The sequence below is a fragment of the Oncorhynchus nerka genome, linkage group LG22, assembly GCF_034236695.1.
Source record: "Oncorhynchus nerka isolate Pitt River linkage group LG22, Oner_Uvic_2.0, whole genome shotgun sequence".
Taxonomy (NCBI): Eukaryota; Metazoa; Chordata; class Actinopteri; order Salmoniformes; family Salmonidae; genus Oncorhynchus; species Oncorhynchus nerka.
In genome coordinates, this window is record NC_088417.1 from 47471073 (window position 1) to 47492899 (window position 21827).

A 21827-nucleotide genomic window follows, 5' to 3' on the forward strand; every position below is an offset into this window, starting at 1 on the left:
AGGTACTGAGGTGCCGTTCCCCTCACAGCTCCGTAGGCAAGCACCATGGTCTTGTAGCGGATGCGAGCTTCAACTGGAAGCCAGTGGAGAGAGCGGAGGAGCGGGGTGACGTGAGAGAACTTGGGAAGGTTGAACACCAGACGGGCTGCGGCGTTCTGGATGAGTTGTAGGGGTTTAATGGCACAGGCAGGGAGCCCAGCCAACAGCGAGTTGCAGTAATCCAGACGGGAGATGACAAGTGCCTGGATTAGGACCTGCGCTGCTTCCTGTGTGAGGCAGGGTCGTACTCTGCGGATGTTGTAGAGCATGAACCTACAAGAACGGGCCACCGCCTTGATGTTAGTTGAGAACGACAGGGTGTTGTCCAGGATCACGCCAAGGTTCTTAGCGCTCTGGGAGGAGGACACAATGGAGTTGTCAACCGTGATGGCGAGATCATGGAATGGGCAGTCCTTCCCCGGGAGGAAGAGCAGCTCCGTCAGATCCCTAATACATATGAATACAAATACGGTGATTCTCTCAGAATACACATGAAATACACATACACATGTGTATTTGGAGTGTATAGCCAATATTGGGGACTGTGACATCGTTTCCCAGAAACAGAAACTGACATTCAATCTCGGTTCTTACTCTTTACCACAGCCACAAAGTAAAAATTGTCCATATCGTATAAATGCATGAAAACAAAAAGTGTGGTTAAAATCAAATTTTAGGAAGATAAATTGAAGAAATAGGTGGGCTTTATGACTCGCCCTATCTCTTCTCCCCACTCTTTTCACTCGCACACATGTTTACGAAACCACACATCTCTCTCTCTCTCACTTTTTTAATATCCCCCCCTCCTCTCTCTCTCTCTCTCTCCTCTCTCTCTCCTCTCTCTCTCTCTCTCTCTCTCTCTCTCTCTCTCTCCTCTCTCTCTCTCTCTCTCTCTCTCTCTCTCTCTCTCTCTCTCTCACACACATAAGAAACCACACTCCCTCAGCCCCCTCTCTCGCCACTGCTCTTTCGATCTGCCAGTTTCATTCATATGAGGATTGGTCCTGCACAGTTTTCCTCTAATCCCACCCTTGACCCCATTTAGGACAGGATTGGTGGGTTTGGTTTACACACATATCCTGTCTATATAGCCTTCCGACAGTGCCAACGTCAGCTACAACTTCTCAAATCCAAGGAAAACTTGACTTACGCATCCTAAAAAGTATCGGGTACCACCATGAACTACAACGAGAAGAAAGACCCCAAACTGCAAATGATGCCCAGCACAGCCAATGGCCAAGCAAAACTAAAGGAGCTGGAAGCGCGGGGAAACTGGGGGAGTAAAGCCGAGTATATTTTAACGGTGATGGGAGCTATAATTGGACCTGGAAACGTGTGGAGATTCCCTTACTTGTGTTACAAAAACGGAGGGGGTGAGTGAAAACGGTTGTCACCTGTTACCACAGCCACAAATTCATAACCCCACCTATTTCTACAATTTATCTTCTTAAAATCTCATGTTAAACCTAACTCTAAACTTAAATTAAGACCAAAAAGCACATTTCAGTTTCATGAGTTTTTATGGGAAGCCAATTTGGACTTTGTGGCTGTGGTAACTAGTGGAAACCAGTAAAACTCTGATGTTGTCCAAACGTCGGTCATTGGATCGCATTAGAGCAATGCATTTGATACACTGTGCGTAATTTCGTTAACAGTGACATTGGCGCATATCTTGATTGAGCTGATTTTTCGTGTCTGGCAGGTGTGTTCTTCATTCCATATGTTTTGTTCTTGGTGACGTGCGGGATCCCGCTATTCTTCCTGGAGACTTCTCTGGGACAATACACCAGCCAGGGAGGAATAACATGTTGGAGGAAGATGTGTCCGCTATTTGAGGGTAAACCTTTTTATGTTGGCGCATGGGGAAACATCAAATACTTATTTTCTAGTTATCCTAACTATTCTTATTTTCTAGTTATCCTAACTATTCTGTCATTTACCCACAAAGGCCCATCGGTGCTCAAGAAAATGCCTAACCTATGCACAGGTTTCCCAAGTCAGGACCCCAATGAATGACGTACAACTTATTATATCCATTGTATGAACAGTAGAAAGTATAGCACACGAACTACAGTGTTGGTTTTGGACAAGTTAAACCCTACATTTAATCTATTTGTACGTTTTTATTAAATATATGTACCGCTACAACCATTTTGGGACAATTAAGATTTTCACAATCTGTATTAAAATGGTGCGGAGTGCTAAAACATGTTCTTTTCCACAGGTATGGGCTACACCTGTAACCTTGTCATCTCATTCAGTGCCATCTCCTACATTGTGATCTTGGCATGGGCCTTTTTCTATCTCTTCTCCTCCTTCAGTGCAGAGCTACCCTGGGCAAGCTGCGGAAACTGGTGGAACACTGGTAAGAGACTCACTGACAGTTGTGGCTGCTTTGCGTGATGTATTGTTGTCTCTATCTTCTTGCCCTTTGTGCTGTTGTCTGTGCCCAATAACGTTTGTGCTGCTACCATGTTGTGCTGCTACCATGTTGTGTTGCTAACATGTTGTTGTCATGTTGTGTTGCTACCATGCTGTTGTCATGTGTTGCTGCCATGCTATGTTGTTGTCTTAGGTCTCTCTTTATGTAGTGTTGTGTTATCTCTCTTGTTGTGATGTCTGTTTTGTCCTATATGTTTATTTAATTTATATTTCTTTTCATTCCCAGCCCCCATCCCCACAGGAGGCATTTTGCCTTTTGGTAGGCCGACGTTGTTAATAAGAATTTGTTCTTAACTGACTTGCCTAGTTAAATAAAGGTGAAATAAAAATAAATAAAACAAGGCATGGGGAGAGGTCATAAGAGGCATGGGGAGGGGTCAAAGAGTTTGAGTTACCAGTGTACAACATTAATTAACAACAGAGAGGGGCCATAACTGGCAGTTAACCAAAGTGAATTAGGTGGACCATTCCTTTGTGATTATTACATTTGTTTATTAAAGTTTAAGCTGTTGTACCGTTATTTTATTACACCATTTAAAAACAAAAAACGTGTTATCTCATTACCATTAACTATTGCCAAAACAAGGATGATTTAGTACCAGGCCTTAAAGTTTGTGAACTATTTTTTTTTTTACCAAACTATATCTTGTAATACTATACCATGATATGGGGAGGTACAATGTAAGGAGGGTCAATCAAAAAGTTTAATTGTCAATTTCCAATGTGTGTTACATGTACCAAATCAACTTGTCTGCCCTAGACTCATGCATGGACGACAGCAAGCAGAATCGCAGCACCAACCTGACATCAAGACAGAATACCACACTACCAGTCATGGAGTTTTGGGAGTAAGCAGCCCCCCTTACTTTACGCATGTGACGTGTTGCGCAGGATTCCCAAACCTTCACTCTCGTATTAAGTTCCCCCTTCCTCACTCTCTCTCACTCACTCACTCACTCACTCACTCACTCACTCACTCACTCACTCACTCACTCACTCACTCACTCACTCACTCACTCACTCACTCACTCACTCACACACAGGCGCAGGGTGCTGAACATTTCCGGGGGGATCGAGGAGATGGGCAACATCAGATGGGAGCTGGCGCTGTGTCTCCTTCTCACCTGGGTCATCTGTTACTTCTGTGTCTGGAAGGGAATTAAGTCCACAGGCAAGGTGAGAATCAATTAATACTAACTGACCTCTATGAACATCCCCACTCTATTTCCACAGTGGTATTGTGTGTGATATCCAGTATCACACTATTGTAACTACTACATCTACTGGTTAGAATGTGGTATGGTTATTTTTTTATCTACGTTTTATCTACGTATTTTGTATGTGCAGTAACTGATGCAACTGATGTCCTTGAGCCCCCTGCTTGTACCTTCCCAGCAAACATGACCCAATTAGCCCCATGTGGGTATTATTTGGGCACGAGCTAGCCCACGCCAAGCCCACACCAACCCAATATGGGCTAGCCCACACCAACCGATACTGATTAGCCCACACCAATCACACATCAGCCCAACATGGACCCTGTTCTTTTTATGAATGGCTCTGCCCCGGTGTGAGTGGTCAGCTCCACTAAGAGTCTGTTCAGCTCCACTCAGTTACATATCACCATAAGAGAACACACTGTGACTGGCGGTGGCTGTAACACATAATGAAAAGTGAAGGCTGTCACGATTGCCGAGGCGACGTATGCATGGTACTCCATTCACTGTGTGAACAGCTCCAATCCCGTGTGAATATCTGTTCCTTTTTTTAATAAACAACTCCACCAGCATGAGAGACCCACTATGAGAGACCCACTATGAGAGACCCACTATGAGAGACCCACTATGACCCACTGGGTGGAATCTGAAACATATTACGATGAACAAAAGAGGATGTATGTGTAATGTAGCGTTATTAAGCATGGAATGTTAGACTTAAGTGCATGAAAGTGTGAATTCTGATTTTAAATGAAGTTTTGTGCTGAGCTGTTATTATCTCCAGAGGTTTTGTGTAAGTGTATGAAAGTAAGTATTCTTATTTTAAATCTATGCCGTTTTGTCCTTAAGTTGTTATTGTCTATTACTGTTCTGTATTATGTCATGTTTTATGTTTTGTGTGGAACCCAGTTTGAGTAGCGGCTGCGTTCATATGTCCAGAGAGGACGTATAAAAAATATTTAAAAATAGTTCACGATCACGACATAACAAAAGTTATTTTGTCGAAATCACAATTTGTTTTTTCTTGTGATCACCACAAAACAAAAGTACCATGATTCATCTTTTCATTTGTTCAGATGCACAAACACGACATAATCGAGCAAGGAGCCCTGCGGCTGCATTACTCGCAATATAGCCCTGAACGATGCATGACAGGCATCTCCTTCTCCCAGGCTGCGTACCGCCCCCAAGACCATAGTCAATCACATGCAAAGAACAATGCAGCTAACTTGTCTAGTCTTGCGAGCCAGCTTGTTAGCTAGTTAGCTAGCAAGCTAGCTTGTTATCTATGCTAGTTGTTAGCTTGCATAACTGATATGTATATAATTATAAGGGACACATTGTTTTGTGGATAATATTTACATTGTCCACAAAACATAAATGCCCCATGAAGGCTTAGATGCCGCAAGTGCTCTTAGCTCGAGGTAAGGGACATTTAGCGTGCTGACATTTTAATTTATAAACTGACAATGACTGCCAAATACAAATGAAGGCATGGTGTTAGCATTAAATGCACCAACCCTTAGTGTAGCAATCAATAAAAACATACGCCCTGATACACCGTTGTCTCTGCCGCCTTAGCCATATTGTCAATCTATCGTCAATGCGTTTACTCCTATTGATAGAGTTAATCTCATGATCTCGACAAAACAACTTTTGTTAAGCCGTGATCATGAGAAAATGATCTTGTGATCTCGATAAAACAGCTTTAATGTCGTGATCATGAAATAAATCATCTCGACATGACACGGGATTTTGCATTTTGTAAGTAAGGTATTTCTGTTTTTTATTTTTTTAAACATTTGCAAATATGTCTAAAATCCTGTTTATGCTTTGTTATTATGGGGTAGATTAATACATTTGATCCATTTTAGAATAAGGCTGTAATGTAACAAAATATGGAAAAAGTCAAGGGGTCTGAATACTTTCGGAATGCACTGTCTGTCCTCTCTGGAGTTCCGTATGGGAATCCTAATAAAATACTAAAATACTTCATACAAAGCCCAGCTAGAAGAGGGGCTCATTGGAAGATTTGGGGGCATGGTTTGCAAGTAATTATTTTTGTGCAACCGTAACTGAGTGTGTTGTTCCAGTTTGTGTTTTGTTGTGTGATGCCCAATTTTTTTGTGCATGTGACATATGAGAAACTAAACCGTTTCTTTTGTAAAAAATATATGTATGATATTAACAACTTGTTTGTCTTTCTGAGTTCAATGTATCTCGCTCCCTAAAAAATACCTTTTAAGAATTGAAAAGTATGCCATTCATGCATTGAACTAAATTGTAATAAATAAACACATTCCTTTTAAATAGCAAAGGCGCATTGGCCCAATGTGGGCAGCCTAAAAGGCCAATATGTTTGCTGGGTTTTAACTCACCCTTTAAGTCACTGAGAAAACCATATCACCTCAACATTAAAGATCCTGAGATTTGTTGTTGAGCTTTTTTTTCTTTGAGAAAATGTATTCTGTGAGCTATACTGCTTTTCTATCAACAGGTCTTTCATATAAGTCTGTGCTGTGTTCATTTTGTACTGATTTCTTGGCACAGCATTGTACATATCCGTAAGTTTATCTATAATAGTGCACATTATGACTTGTTGTCTTACTCAATGACTTCACTCTGACTGCAGATAGTCTCCACCAATTCAATATGACAATAACTCCCTCTACAAACTGACAGGGTTGTGTAGATTACACTGTACTAAGTTATTTCTGTTATCTCTCCTGTCAGGCTGCTTACTTTACGGCCACATTCCCATATGCCATGCTCCTGGTCCTGCTGATCCGCGGTGTCACTCTACCTGGAGCCATAGACGGCATCATCTTTTACATTTACCCTGACATCTCTCGCCTCACAGACCCACAGGTAGACCAACAGTACATGGCTTGATACACTACACACACAGAAACACACACACCATCATTATAATCATCATCATCATCATCACCGGCGATCACTCGGGGTCGAGTATGATTGTTCTCCTGGTGGATCCTGCTTGTGGGTCTTCAGATGGCTGAAAATGCCAATCCGGGAGCCGCACATTTTGGTGCTGTGTGGGCAGGGTTGAGTAGTGGTGGTGGATGGTGGTTGGGCCTTCTTGATGGAAATGTTCTTCTTTCGATGTTGCCGCTTGTCATATGCTGCACGGCGAAGATCTTCATAAGTGCTTCTCCCTCATGGAGAGTTTTCCTCCATTGTCGACCTGTCTTTTTACAGTGTGATCCCAACTGGGATATGTCTTGATGGCACTTTTTCAGGTTTGTTTTGATGTTATCCTCGTACCGCTTATTTTGTCCGCCCAGGGGACTCTTCCCTTAGTTTAGTTGTGAGTACAGCACCTGTTTCTGGAGGCAGGAGTTGGGCATCCTGACAAAATGGTCAGTCCATCTGAGCTGGTTTTGGGTGGTAGTGATGCTCTTCGTGTTCGGGCCACCTCCAGGAAACTGGTGTTTTGTGCGCTTGTCTTGAGAATGCTCCACTGGCACAGCTTAGATGGTGGTGTATTAACCAGTTGTGTCAGTGTTATTTCCTGGTAGTTGCTGGTTGAAAATACAATACATACTACACAGGACCTTCTGTTTGAATGGGCGTTAGTTTCGGTTTGCATGGTGATGGTTAATAGACCAATAACAAAGAGGGTTCTATACATCTATGCAAATAACATATCGTATTAAGTTCCCCCTTCCTCACTCAGACCACTCCCAGACAGTCCTAGCAAAATTCTTGCTTGAGAAATAGCTCTTTGCTAAAAAAGCTATTTTTGTCAATTTTAATTAAACTATTACAGTAAGGTACTTAATTGTTACCCATAAATTATTTGATATTGACATACAGTAAAAAAAAACTACTGCATTTTGGGCCTTTAAGGTTGAAGAGTCTGCCGTCTATTCTGTACAGCATTTAGACTCACTGAGGCAGATTGTGGCCTGTGAGGTGGAGGATGGCAGCGATGAAGTTAGTGGAAAGGGTGGGTGCAATGATGCTGGAATTTTGCATTGTTACTGAGCACTGTTGCTGACATGTCATACATCAGCTGCAGTATTCTGGTGAATTTGTCAGGGCAGAATTCTTTTTTTAACATAATCAGCATGATGGTTCACAGAGTCAATGGCTTTTGTAAGGTCTTTACGGTGGTTGCTTCTTGCATTTGCCACGCAGTGAAAAATCGTGTCCATTGGTGACTTTGTTGGGCGAAAGCCACACTGACAATCTGGGAGGATTTCTTCTGACAGGGAAAGGAGTCAGTTGCCCAGTATGCGGGAAAGTGTTTTTCTGGTGGTGGACATGAGGGAGATGCCTCCCTCTTGTCCACCAAAAAATTGTGATGATTAGGCTGTCCCTGAGTTCTGCAGGGATTTCCTCCTTTTCCTAGATCTTAAAGAGCAAGGCATGTCCTGTATGTGATCTAGGAGATCTGGCCCGCCTTCCTTTAGGATTTTCTCTGGAATCCTATCAGGACCAGCGGCCTTGTTGTTCCTCGTCTTCCTGATGGCATCTTGCAACTCCTGCAGGCTGGGTAGAAATCCCATGTCCTCCTTTGTGCTTCACTCTCAACTGCCCTCTCAACCGTTGTTTTTCTGTTGAGGAGCTCTTTGAAGTAGTCTTTCCAATGGGATTGGATGGATTCGTCATCCTTTAGCAGCTTTGGCCCACCTTTGGAGGGGATTGGGTTTAGGCCGCGGTAACTGTTAAGTTCATGTTTTAAGTATCCCAATATTTCTGTTATTACGATGCTATCGTTCAGTCAAGAGTGCGCATGCGCAGGAAGTCTAGTCGTTGATGGACTTAGCCTCGAGTGTAATGGCGACCTTTGGTGGTGTTCATACGGTTTAGTAAACCTTGTTAAACTGGAACCTTGTCGTTGTGTCATTTCGAGTTAACAGTAACTGGGTCCACATACCACCTTCATGGAGTCGAAAAAGCCCCCGGAATCTCCAGAGTCTGCTAGTTGCTGGATCTCCAACGCCTTTCCTGTCCATTTGTTCTTTAGTTCCCTTACCCGGTGTTCTTTAGTTCCTTCTTCCCCATGGCGTGAACTTCTCTTCTGGCTCTGCAGTTGATGTCGTTTTGCCAGGCGCAGGAGGTTCTCCGCTTGGTGTTAATGAGCTGTTCAATTTCTGAGTCCTTCTTCATCATTAGGGTGTTCTTGCAGGTGTTGAGGATGGTGGACTTGGTCATGCTCCACTGTGTTTCAGTATCCTCATATTCTTTGGGCAGTTTTGCACTGAGAACAGACTGGAGGTGTTGCCGTTTGGTGGCGTCACCCAGACTTTCGATGTCAAGCCTTTGCCGGCTCAACACACACACACACGCACGCACGCACGCACGCACGCACGCACGCACGCACGCACGCACGCACGCACGCACGCACACACACACACACACACACACACACACACACACACACACACACACACACACACACAAACAAGAATCATAATATCTCCATGAATTGAATGTTATGTGTAATATGCTATTCATCCCATCTAAGGTGTGGATGGATGCAGGCACACAGATTTTCTTCTCCTATGCTATCAGCTTGGGCTTTCTCACATCCCTGGGCAGCTACAACAGTTACAACAACGACTGCTACAAGTGAGTCATTGGCATAGGGATGTATAGAGGACACACATGCCACAAACCTCACTTTTTTAGTATGGGCAGCACCATTGAAGTATTTCAGCATTTTAAAGTAGTCAACCGGGTGGGACTTCCTATGTGGGATCACAGGTCAGTAGGAGGGATCAGCCAATGACTTCTGGGGCGGCAGGGTAGCCTAGTGGTTAGAGTGTTGGACTAGTAACCGGAAGGTTGCAAGTTCAAACCCCCGAGCTGATAAGGTACAAATCTGTCGTTCTGCCCCTGAACAGGCAGTTAACCCACTGTTCCTAGGCCGTCATTGAAAATGAGAATTTGTTCTTAACTGACTTGCCTAAAGGTAAAAAAATATTTAAAAAATAAAAACAATAATAAACATTCCTGCACTACAGGTGGCAGTAAATCACCAACCTTAAAGCTGCCCATGCTCTCACAGAAGCAATACATACAAAGATAAGGAGTGTGCCCTCTTTCCAACTCTATGGTCTCCGGAGTGTCAGTGAAACCCACCCCCAGTCTGACTGCTTGACACTGACTAAAAATAAATACTGCAGATTTATAGGATTAAGAGACTTTGGGAATCACTCAGTTATAAAAGATAGATCACTATTTCCCCTAACATGTCATTTGGTATTTTTTTCCCCAGGGACTGTTTTTACCTGTGTCTTCTAAACAGTGGCACCAGCATCGGCCAGCACCAGGCCAAAGATAGATCACTATTTCCCCTAACATGTCATTTGGTATTTTTTTCCCCAGGGACTGTTTTTACCTGTGTCTTCTAAACAGTGGCACCAGCATCGTGTCAGGCTTCGCAATCTTCTCTGTTTTGGGCTTCATGACCTATGAACAGGGGGTGTCCATTGAAGAGGTGGCTGAGTCAGGTAAACGTTGATACTGTAACAGACAAGAAAGATGGATTTTACCATTAGAATGTTTGACATTATTCCATAGAAGATCATAATGCCGTAAAAGCCAAAGGTCACAGATAGTTCACACCAAATTCATCCACAATGACTGTGAAAACTTCTTATAGTAAGTAATCTTCTTTAAATAAAAAACGTTTATTTGGTTTCTATATGTGACCGACCACCTCGATTTGGTCTTATGTAGCAACATTTGAAATGGTTGGAAACTCAGAGCTACAAAATGGCATATCATACACAACAGTTGAGGAACAATGGGAAAGTAATTCTGCTTTGAAAGTAGATTGATTTGTAACCCCATTTTTGAGAAAATGGCTCTTGAATGTTTTTGGTACACCTACTGGAGAGCTCTTCTTTGTCTACACCTATTCAGCATCGTTCACACCCTCTTAAGCCTTAGCTCCACCCATCTCTTTAAGGATTCACATGTCAGGCCATGTGCTAAACAGAGTGAGTAAGGTAGTGTAGTAAACAACCAAAGATTTCAAGACTAAAAGTGGTGAAAGAGCCTACAATAAGGAAAAACTCCAGGAACAAATGCACTTTATATAGTCCTTGGCCTATATCCTAATCTGACTTTGGTGCAGGTCATGTTGTTCTTCACATTACCGTTTCTAGTAAACACACACTATATCAAATAAAATCGAAGTTTATTTGTCACATGCACAGGATACAGAAGCTGTAAGCGGTACAGTGAAATTGTTACTTGCATATATGCATTTTAGCAATATCAAAAATAGAAAGTGTCCAGATAAAAATATTGTATAAATATTTTATCATTATTAGAAGATGCTTAAATAGTGTCATAAATAATTGCTATAGGCACCCCCCAGCCACATCTAGCTAACTGGATGGGACACTATTGTCTAGACACGTTCATGAAATACAATAGATGGCCGTAATCACCCCCAGACACACCTGGCTAACTTGATGGGTCATGTAGCTAGCTGGCTAACATTAGGCTATAACTAGCAATGCCAATGGATTTCTGAGATACAAATAAAATGACAACACAGATCATACACGTAACGTTAGCTAGCGAGCCAGCGAGCTATGTTCGCTAGTTAGTGAACAGTATGCTTTAACTTGCAATTAAAGTGACTTTCTAGCAAAATTAGACTCGTAATTTAATAATTTTATTTGTATTACAGATGGCATTCAGGTTTGTTATTAAGGCACATGAAAGTTCACATGTGCCAAAAGGTAGTTCTGCCAAAAAACTTATTTTGATAAATAATAAAAAAGAATTACGTTCAAATGCCTCTCCTGTGAATTAGTGACGTGTGACATATGCCTAGCTTCCTGAAACGGGTCACGTGTGTGTAATGGTTTTCCTCCTCTTCTGAGGAGGAGTAGGAAGGATCAGACCAATAAGCAGCGTGGTACGTGTCCATGTTAATATTTATTTAAACTGAACACAAAAACAAAATAACAAGAGAAGAATGAAAACGAAACAGTTCTGTCTGGCAGACACAGAGACAGAAAACAACTACCCACAAATCATAGTGGGGAAAACAGGCTGCCGAAGTATGGTTCTCAATCAGAGACAACCATAAACAGCTGCCTCTGATTGGGAACCATACCAGGCCAAACACAGAAATACAAAAACATAGAACACATAGAATGCCCACCCCAACTCACGCCCTGACCAAACTAAAATAGAGACATTAAAAAGGAACTAAGGTCAGGATGTGACAGTGTGTTTGTTTACTGAGCCATTTGTGTAACAAATTGGACATACAGTATATCATTTCTGAGGATAATATTTCCACAATACACTTAACAAAAAAAATTGTCCATTTGTGTGTGCCCATTAGAGTTAAATATTTCCCGTTATTTTACAAATGTTCCATCCCGGGAATAAATCCCTTTTCTCCAAGGTATTTCCCTCAAACCGGAAGTGTAATTCAAAAGCATTATGAAGCATATGCAGTGACTTCGGAAAGAATTCAGACACCTTTACTTTTTCCATATTTTGTATTGTTACAGCCTTTTTCTAAAATGGATTCAGACTCTTTGCTATGAGACTCGAAATTGAGGTAAGGTGCATCCTGCTTCCATTGATCATCCTTGACATGTTTCTACAACTTCATTGGAGTCCTTCTGTGGTAATTTAAATTGACTGGATATGATTTGGAAAGGCACACACCTGTCTATATAAGGTCTCTTAGTTGACAGTGCATGTCAACTAAGCCATGAGGTCAAAGGAATTGTCCGTAGAGCTCAGCGACAGGATTGTGTCGAGGCAGAGGTCTGGGGAAGGGTACCTAAACGTTTCTGCATCATTGAAGGTCCCCAAGAACACAGTGGCCTCCATCATTCTTAAATGGAAGAAGTTTGGAACCACCAAGACTCTTCCAAGAGCTGGACGCCCATCCAAACTGAGCAATCGGGGGAGAAGTGCCATGGTCAGGTAGGTGACCAAGAACCCAAATGTCACTTTGACAGAGCTCTAGAATTCCTCCGTGGAGATGGGATAACCTTCCAGAAGGACAACCATCTCTCTAGCTACCAACCAGGCCTTTATGGTAGAGTGGCCAGACAGAAGCCACTCCTCAGTAAATGGCACATGACAGCCCCCTTTTAGTTTGCCAAAAGGCACCTAAAGATTCTCAGACCATGAGAAACAAGATTATCTGGTCTGATGAAACCAAGATTGAACTCTTTGGCCTGAATGCCAAGCACCACATCTGGAGGAAACCTGGCACCATCCCTACGATGAAGCATGGTGGTGGCAGCATCATGCTGTGGGGATGTTATTCAGCGGCAGGGACTGGGAGCCTAGTCAGGATTCAGGCAAAGATGGAGCAAAGTACAGAGAGATCCTTGATGAAAACCTGCTCCAGAGCGCTCAGGACCTCAGATGAAGATTCATCTTCCAGCATGAAAACGACACTAAGCACACAGCCAAGACAATGCAGGAGTGGCTTTGAAGTCTCTGAATGTCCTTGAGTGGCCCAGCCAGAGCCCGGACTTGAACCCGATCAAACATCTCTGGAGAGACCTGAAAATAGCTGTGCAGTGACGCTCCACATCCAACCTGACAGAGCTTGAGAGGAACTGCAGAGAAGAATGGGAGAAACTCCCCAAATACAAGTATGCCAAGCTTGTAGGGTCATACCCAAGAACACTCAAGGCTGTAATCACTGCCAAAGATGCCTCAACAAAGTACAGAGTAAAGGGTCTGAATACATATGTAAATTAAACTCCAACAGGCTCGAGAGGTGAAGGTTGAGTCGTGCGTCCTCCGAAACATGACCCGCAAAACCACACTTCTTAACACCTGCCTGCTTAACCCAGAAGCCAGACACCCAATGTGTCGGAGGAAACACTGTTCACCTGATGACGTAAGTAAGCCTGCAGGCACCCTGCCCGAAACAAGGAGTCTCTAGAGCATGATGAACCAAGTAAAGAACCAAGTAAACCCCTCCAGCCATACCCTCCCCTAACCCGGATGATGCTGGGCGAATTGTGCGCCGCCCTATGGGACTCCCGATCACGGCCGGTTGTGATACAGCCCGAGATCGAGCCAGGGTCTGTAGTGATGCCTCTAGCACTGCGATGCAGTGCCTTAGACCGCTGCACCATTCGGGAGCCCTTTGATTAGAGCTTTGATCAAACACTTTATCCTGATGCTACCTGAGCCTGATGAGCCCTACATTAAAGACATTTCATGAGCCCTACATTAAAGACATTTCATGAGCCCAAGCCCAAAAAAGCCCAAATGATTGTGCCATTATCCAATACATACTGTATATGTTATATTGGCTAGTGCACATTAAGCCTAGAAAAACCCCATAAAAAAAACATAAAAGCCCATAGATGGAGCTAGCAGTATGCTCTCTTGGTTAAAAACATTTAACAAGCTCCAGTTGGCTGATCATTTTTAGTGTGAACTGTATTACTGTAATGTATTATACTGTATTATATGGACTGGAATTACACACCTCGTTTAAAACCATTAAAAAGAACGGAAAGAACATGTGATTCTGGTGCAGCTCATGTGGTTTACAAAATTACAAGTATAGGCTAGCAAATGTAATTTTAATTTTGAAATATAATGGAGCCTATTTGTATAATTAGTAGGCTGACTCATATACACCTTTCATAATATTTCCTCCAATGTTATTAGCCGACCTCCTTTTTCTCTCTCTAGTGTTGCTTCATGCCTTCCTTGCTTTCAACAGTTAAATGAAATACATTTTGTTCTTATCTGCATAATTCTAGTGACATCCTTGAATAATATAGGACTAGGATGAGATGCAGAAGGTTTTCACTTCTCTTCACAAAGATTGAAAGGTTATGGGTCTGAATAAATAACTGTTATTATAGCCTACCGCCATCGCGGGTTCCCTCTTCTTTTAAACTACCCGAGAGTTCTATTGGCTGCTGTATTTACATTCAGCAAACAAGAGCTTGCGTCCCTCTTCGAATATTCAAGAAATGCTAAAAAAAAAAGAATGTCCAGCAAGCTATTCTAGTCTAGCTTTTCCTGCATGGGACTCCAAGAGCTAAGGAGCGTTTTTTAAGGAGAGAGGCCAGCGGAGCACATGTGCGTGCGTATTGCGCCAGAGACAGAGGCTATACATTAGAAATTTATGTCACACCCTGGCCATAGAGAGGCTTTTATTCTCTATTTTTGTTAGGCCAGGGTGTGACTAGGGTGGGCATTCTAGTTTCTTTATTTCTATGTTTTCTGTTTCTATGTTTTGGCTGTATGGTTCTCAATCAGGGACAGCTGTCTATCGTTGTCTCTGATTGGGAATCATACTTAGGCAGCCCTTTTTCCACCTTAGTTGTGGGTAGTTGACTTTGTTAGTGGCCTGTATAGCCCTAGTAAGCTTCACGGTAGTTTTTTTTGTTGTTTCTTGTTGGCGACATTCATAATAAAGACAAATGTACGCTCACCACGCTGCACCTTGGTCCGGTCATTTCCCTGATGACGTTCGTGACAGCTTATTATGCATTATATTACTGTATCATAGGCTACCTGTCAAAATAAAAAAAGTTACCATGATGAGATGATAGGTCTACCTACATGCATTGTGAACTGCGTTCTACACTGAGATAGGCTGTCTGTGCGTTGATAGGCTGTCCCAACCTGTGCGTTGATGATTCATCATGCATTAAGCAGAGAGAAGGCCGTAGAGAAGCCAGATTTATATTTTAACAGTTCAATTTCACGTCATGCTGTTCATATAAATAATTATATTTTACCAGTTTCTCGCAGTTATTTTTCCCGGGAGAAGAAAATGGTTTTGGGTGGTTAATATCTGTAAATCTTGGCAACCGGGTTCCCGCCATTCATCCCTAGTGAGCATGCCTACATGCATGTGTGTGTGTGTGTACGTTACATGTACATGTTGGGCGAGGCCAGTCAAGGGTGAGGTCAGGTTTAGGCCATGTGTTCAGTCAGTGTGTGCAGTTATGTGTAGTCAGCGTGCACTGTAGTGACACAAATTGCACAGTGTGCAGTGATTGAGTGTACTCAGTCAGTGTTCCTATCTTTGTACAGGTCCTGGGCTGGCATTTATTGTGTACCCTCGAGCAGTAGCCATGATGCCCATGTCTCAGATCTGGTCTGCCTGTTTCTTCATCATGATCATCCTTCTGGGTCTGGATAGCCAGGTAAGTATCCCTCTTTCTCCCATGCACACTGAAGCTTTTTCTAACAGCATGAACTTAGTCATTGTCAACTGTTTGTCAAACGTGGCTTAACAGGTCTGGGCTTAAATTTTGTTTCAATTCAGGACTGAAGTCAACTCCAATTGTATTTTGTTTCAATGTGTTTACATTTTAAGGAGAAAATGTAAGTTTGTCTTTAATTGAAATGGAATTGACCATAACGGACATAAACTCAAACTATACATCTAATCTCGCTCTCCCTATATTTCTCCCCTCTCCCTCTCTAGTTTGTTGGGCTGGAGTGTTTGATGACATCTGTTGTGGATCTGTTCCCTACCTATCTGCGCCGTGAGTTCAGGAGAGAGCTGCTGTTGCTGGCTATCTGCACAATAGGCTTCATACTGGGGCTTGCCCTGGTCACAGAGGTAAGAGACCAATGCATCACCCATACTGTTAGTCTATGACTAGTGCCCGGTGTTTTACCAGGGGTCGTATTCATAAAGTGTCTCAGAGAAGGAGTGCTGATCTGGGGATCATAAACTGATCCAAGACACAGGCCCTTGACAGGTCTTGTTCCTGAACATGCCCAAACTGTATTCATACACCCACACATGTTGTTGGTTGGTATATAAGGTTTGCGAGTAGTGACTATAAGTGTGTATAGGTACAATGCAGTCGCTAAGTATTCAAGTCCCTTGACTTGTTCCACATTTTGTTATGTTACCTTATTCTAAAATGTATTAAATAGATTTTTTCCCCTCAATCTACACACAATACCCCATAGTGACAAAGCAAAAACAGGTTTAGAAATTTTACATATTAATTCTAAATTTAAAAAACTGAAATATCACATTTTTATACAGTAAGTATTCAGACACTTTACTCAGACTCCCCTTTTTTTCTACTGTGTTATTGACTTGTTAATTGTTTACTCCATGTGTAACTCTGTGTTGTCTGTTCACACTGCTATGCTTTATCTTGGCCAGGTCGCAGTTGCAAATGAGAACTTGTTCTCAACTAGCCTACCTGGTTAAATAAAGGTGAATAAAAAATACTTTGTTGAAGCACCTTTGGCAGCGATTACGCCTTGAGTCTTCTTGGGTATGACGCTACAAGCGCGGACACCTGTATTTTGGGAGTTTCTCACATTCTTCTCTGCAGATCCTCTCAAGCTCTGTCAGGTTGGATGTGGAGCATTGCTGCACAGCTATTGTTAGGTCTCCAGAGATATTCAAAGTCCAGGCTCTGGCTTGGCCACTCAAGGACATTTGGAGACCTTTCCGGAAACCACACCTGCATTGTCTGGGCTTTGTGCTTAGGGTCGTTGTCCTGTTGGAAGGTGAACCTTCGTCCTAGTCTGAGGACCTGAGCGCTCTGGAGCAGGTTTACATCAAAGGAACTCTGTACTTTGCTCTGTTCATCTTCCCCTCGATCCTGACTAGGCTCCCACTCCTTGCCGCTGAAAAACTTATCCACAGCATGATGCTGTGACCCCCATGCTTGACCGTAGGGATGGTGCCAGGTTTTCTCCAGACGTGACGCTTGGCATTCAGGCCAAAGAGTTCAATCTTGGTTTCATCAGACCAGAGAATTTTGTTTCTCATGGTCTGAGAGTCCTTTACGTGCCTTTTGGCAAACTCCAAGCAGGCTGTCATGTGCCTTTTTACTGAGGAGTATCTTCTGTCTGGCCACTCTACCATAAAGGCCTGCTTGGTGGAATGATGCAGAAAAGGTTGTCCTTCTGGAAGGTTCTCCCATCTCCACGGAGGAACTCCACGGCCAGCTCTAGAAAGTGTCTTGGTGGTTCCAAACTTGTTCCATTTAAGAATGATGGAGGCCACTGTGTTCTTTGGGACTTTCAATACTCCAGAAGTGTGTTGGTACCCTTCCCAGATCTGTGCTTTGAAACAATCCTGTCTCGAAGCTCTACGGACAACCTTCGACCTCATGGCTTAGTTTTTGCACTGTCAACTGTGGGACCTTATATAGACAGGTGTGTGCCTTTCCAAATCATGTCCAATCAATTGAATTTACCACAGGTGGACTCCAATCAAGTTGTAAAAACATCTCAAGGATGATCAATGGAAACAGGGTCCACCTGAGCTCAATTTCGAATCTCATAGCAAAGGGTCTGAATCCTTATGTAAATAAGATATTTCTGTTTTTATTTGAATAAATTAGCAAAAATGTCTAAACCTGTTTTCACTATCATTATGTGGTATTGTGTGTAGATTAATGAGGATTTAAATTTTTTTTTAATACATTTTAGAATAAACCTGTAACGTAACAAACAAAAAAAAACATTGGGTATGTTGAAGTGTTGTGTTTGGTGTGGGTAAAGTCATGACAAGGTTTTGTTTTTACTCCAGGGAGGGATGTACCTGCTTCAGCTGCTAGACCACCATGTGTGCAGTGGGACCACCCTGCTACTGCTGGCCATTTGTCAGTCTGTCTGCATCGCCTGGGTCTATGGTGAGTCGTACACTGCCTATAGGTCATAGCAACGTACTCACTTTAGAATAACGGCATCTGTCTGAAGGCAATAGGGAATTCAACCAATGGTGATTTGTGACTTTTTGTGACGTGCCCCCCTTGAACTATAGGTGCTGAACGTTTCTATGGTAACATCAGTGATATGATTGGCTACAGACCTCTGCCTTTGATGAAGTACTGCTGGCTCTACATCACTCCTACAGTGTGCACAGTAAGGATTCAGTAATCAAAGGGCTAATATTAATACTATGCATGCCAATATCACTTCTTGTTTTTATAAGAAACATTCATTCCAAATTGTATGCCTAGTCAACTGTCATGGAAATTCAACACCAGGGACAGCTGAAGTCAATATTAAATGAATAATTATGTATTGTCAGCAAGCTGGAGAGGTTCCAACAAACGTAGTGCACCATAGTACAGGTCGGTCAGGAGCTCTGTCGGGGCAGTCCCATTGGTTCTCTTATATACTGCTTACACAGACACGTTATATTAGCATGATTTACAATATCCTTTATTCATCGTTAATTCATCAAACATTTGCTTCAATCCACATAAATTTTGAACACTGTTCCACGTAATGGAAACAGATTATTGTTTTAGATGACATTACCTTCATACTTAAATCATTGGTGTTACCCAAACTATAGAATTGAGTAATAATAATTTGAAATGGTAAAAAAAAAGTATCTTATTCAATTATTCATACAGCACACAGCGCTGACACGCACACTTACCCCACCAGACATGCCGCCAGGGGTCTTTTCACAGTCTCCAGGTCCAGAACAAATGCAACGTACAGTATTATACAGAGCCATGAGTGCATGGAACTCCCTTCAATCTTATATAGCGCAAGGTTTACTTTAAACAGAAAACCTGGTTTCAAAAAACAGAGTAACACCTCACAGCACAATGCCTCTCCCCCATGTGACCTAATTGTTGTGTGTATGTACTGACATGTATGTGTAGCTGATAGATTCACACACACACACTACATGTTAATGTTTTTAAATGTATGTAAATTGTAAAGTCTTTTGTCTGTAATGTCTTTTTCGTTACGTGTCGGACCCCGGTAAGACTAGCTGTCTCCATTGGCGTCGGCTAATGGGGATCCTCATAAATCAAAACACTGTCTCACTGTCTTGTCTCGCTTTCTGTAGCACCTCACTCTCTGTGTTTCTCTTTCTGCTTCTCTCTCTAACACGCAGACGGTCTTGCCTCATGTCAGATCTCTATGTTGAGAGCGTGAGTGTTAATATCATGTTGTAATGAGTTGCTTTTCTCTCCCAAACCATAGGCTACCTTCATCTTCTCCATAGTCAAGTACTCACCATTGAAGTTCAGCAACACATATGTTTATCCTGTCTGGGCTAACATCATTGGCTGGTTCATTGCCACTATCTCCCTCTCCTTCATCCCGCTATGGATGGTCTACAAAATGGCCAACAGCAATGGAACCCTGCGCCAGGTGAGCTCAAGTCAATACATTTCAACATCTTTAGACAGGCTTGTCTAGTTTAGGTTAGACTAGTTTATAGTCCCATTCTTTCACATGCGCTCCTATTCTGATCCTGCTGCTTATTTTCCTGCAGGGTCAAATTAAGATCCAAATCTGTAACAGAACAGAACTTAAACCAGTTGGATATGTCAGTAATAGCGATTCGTCAAGCTACACAAATATGACACAAACATGTTGGGGCTGTCAATTAAATTCTTAACACATACATTGTTTCTTATCATGGAGTATAAATAATTGTAATCAACAACTTGAAACTTATGGAAACAGTGAATACTTTTTCAGTTGGGTCTGCTATTTCAGATCCTCAATTTAAGTTGTTTTCTTTTCTCCCATCTGTATGAGCTATTTGTCACCCGTCTCATGTTCGACAATATCAGTTTACTGTCTTTATACTTCTCAGCGATTCTCTGTGCTCTGTCGGCCTGTAGACGACCTCCCCGTGAACCACACATGCAGAACAGATGGCCCTCTTCATCTGGCGACCTCTGACGTCATGAGCTCCAGCATGGAGCTGAAGCCTCTGTCCTTCACAGTGGGAGATAAGGACGCACTGTGAACTCTCACAGAGAGATGTAAATCTTTAGTCCATTGGCGGTGCCAATGTATAATGTTTTGCACATGCAAAAAAATACACGTTTGTTTGTGCTTAGTCTTCACATCGGCAGTGGCGCCATCCAGAAACAGCCACCCTCTTGGCCCACACATGCATTGTTGGATTTTAGTTTGACGTTTGTCTATACAGAGTGATGTGGAGAACATGTATAGCATCTCTGAATGCAGCCTTTACCTGCACTGCAATGCATCAATGGGACATTGTGCTCCTTTTGTAACCTGGTTCCAAATCTGTTAGTGCTCTTGTTAACTCCATTGCTGTCATTTTCAGGCCAAAAATTCCATTAGGCATGAGAGCAGAAACAGACCGGCACACAGGCAACCCATTTTGTAGAACAAATTAAGCAAGGTAACTATAGATGTGTGTGGGAAATGATGGTTTGAAAAACTGAAAATCAGAATTGACCTCATATATATCTAGGTGGATTAGATTATATGAAAAAACATTATCTGGGTTTACTCAGCACATATGACATCGGAAAATTTAAACATCAGACTTTATAGTAGCACTTCCTCTTCATTTAGTTTTGACCTCTTCTATTTTCTCTTTGTTTATCTGTGTGCACACAAGTGTATGTCAATGCGTGGGTGATTGCCTGTGCATGTGTATATGTTTGTGTGTATGTGCTGCAGATTAAATGGATGCTAAAATTAAAATATTCTGTAGTATGTACAGTGGGGCAAAAAAGTATTTAGTCAGCCACCAATTGTGCAAGTTCTCCCACTTAAAAAGATGAGAGAGGCCTGTAATTTTCATCATAGGTACACTTCAACTATGACAGACAAAATGAGAAAAAAAATCCAGAAAATCACATTGTAAGATTTTTAATGAATTTATTTGCAAATTATGGTGGAAAATAAGTATTTGGTCACCTACAGACAAGCAAGATTTCTGGCTCTCACAGACCTGTTGTAATGGCGTTCTTCGTTTGTATAAAGAGAGGACCGAAATGCAGCGTGGTGGTTACTCATGATCTTTAATGAAGGATCGCGATACATGAAATAACTGATACAAAATAACAAACGGAACGTGAAACCTATTACAGCCTATCTGGTGAACACTACACAGAGACAGGAACAATCACCCACAAATACAAAGTGAAACTCAGGCTACCTAAATACGGTTCCCAATCCGAGACAACGAGAATCACCTGACTCTGATTGAGAACCGCCTCAGGCAGCCAAGCCTAACTAAACACACCCCTAATCATTCACAATCCCAATGCTATAAAACCCCAATACGAACACAACACATAACCCATGTCACACCCTGGCCTGACCAAAATATATAACGAAAAACACAAAACATTATGACCAAGGCGTGACAGAACCACCCCCCTAAGGTGCGGACTCCCG

The 21827-nt window shown here is 42.3% G+C and overlaps 1 protein-coding gene across 1 annotated transcript; it reads left to right on the forward strand.

The window, feature by feature from the left end:
• The first annotated feature begins 1054 nt into the window (after nucleotides 1-1054).
• LOC115104622 (sodium- and chloride-dependent GABA transporter 2-like) lies at nucleotides 1055-21144 on the forward strand. The gene is made up of 14 exons (XM_029625980.2): nucleotides 1055-1412; nucleotides 1742-1876; nucleotides 2264-2404; nucleotides 3242-3329; nucleotides 3525-3657; nucleotides 6432-6566; nucleotides 9193-9296; nucleotides 10056-10180; nucleotides 15738-15850; nucleotides 16135-16272; nucleotides 18217-18319; nucleotides 18451-18551; nucleotides 19638-19808; nucleotides 20260-21144. The coding sequence occupies exons 1-14, from the start codon at nucleotides 1217-1219 to the stop codon at nucleotides 20413-20415; spliced, it is 1839 nt and encodes a 612-aa protein (XP_029481840.2). The 5' UTR covers nucleotides 1055-1216; the 3' UTR covers nucleotides 20416-21144.
• The last annotated feature ends 683 nt before the right edge of the window (nucleotides 21145-21827 follow it).

Bases quoted from the DNA above. Each gene is read 5' to 3' on its own strand.
- LOC115104622 (XM_029625980.2), top strand. From the start codon at position 1,217: ATGAACTACAACGAGAAGAAAGACCCCAAACTGCAAATGATGCCCAGC. The intron at 3,330-3,524 runs GTAAGCAGCCCC...ACTCACACACAG, and splicing joins CCAGTCATGGAGTTTTGGGA to GCGCAGGGTGCTGAACATTT. The intron at 3,658-6,431 runs GTGAGAATCAAT...CTCTCCTGTCAG, and splicing joins GAATTAAGTCCACAGGCAAG to GCTGCTTACTTTACGGCCAC.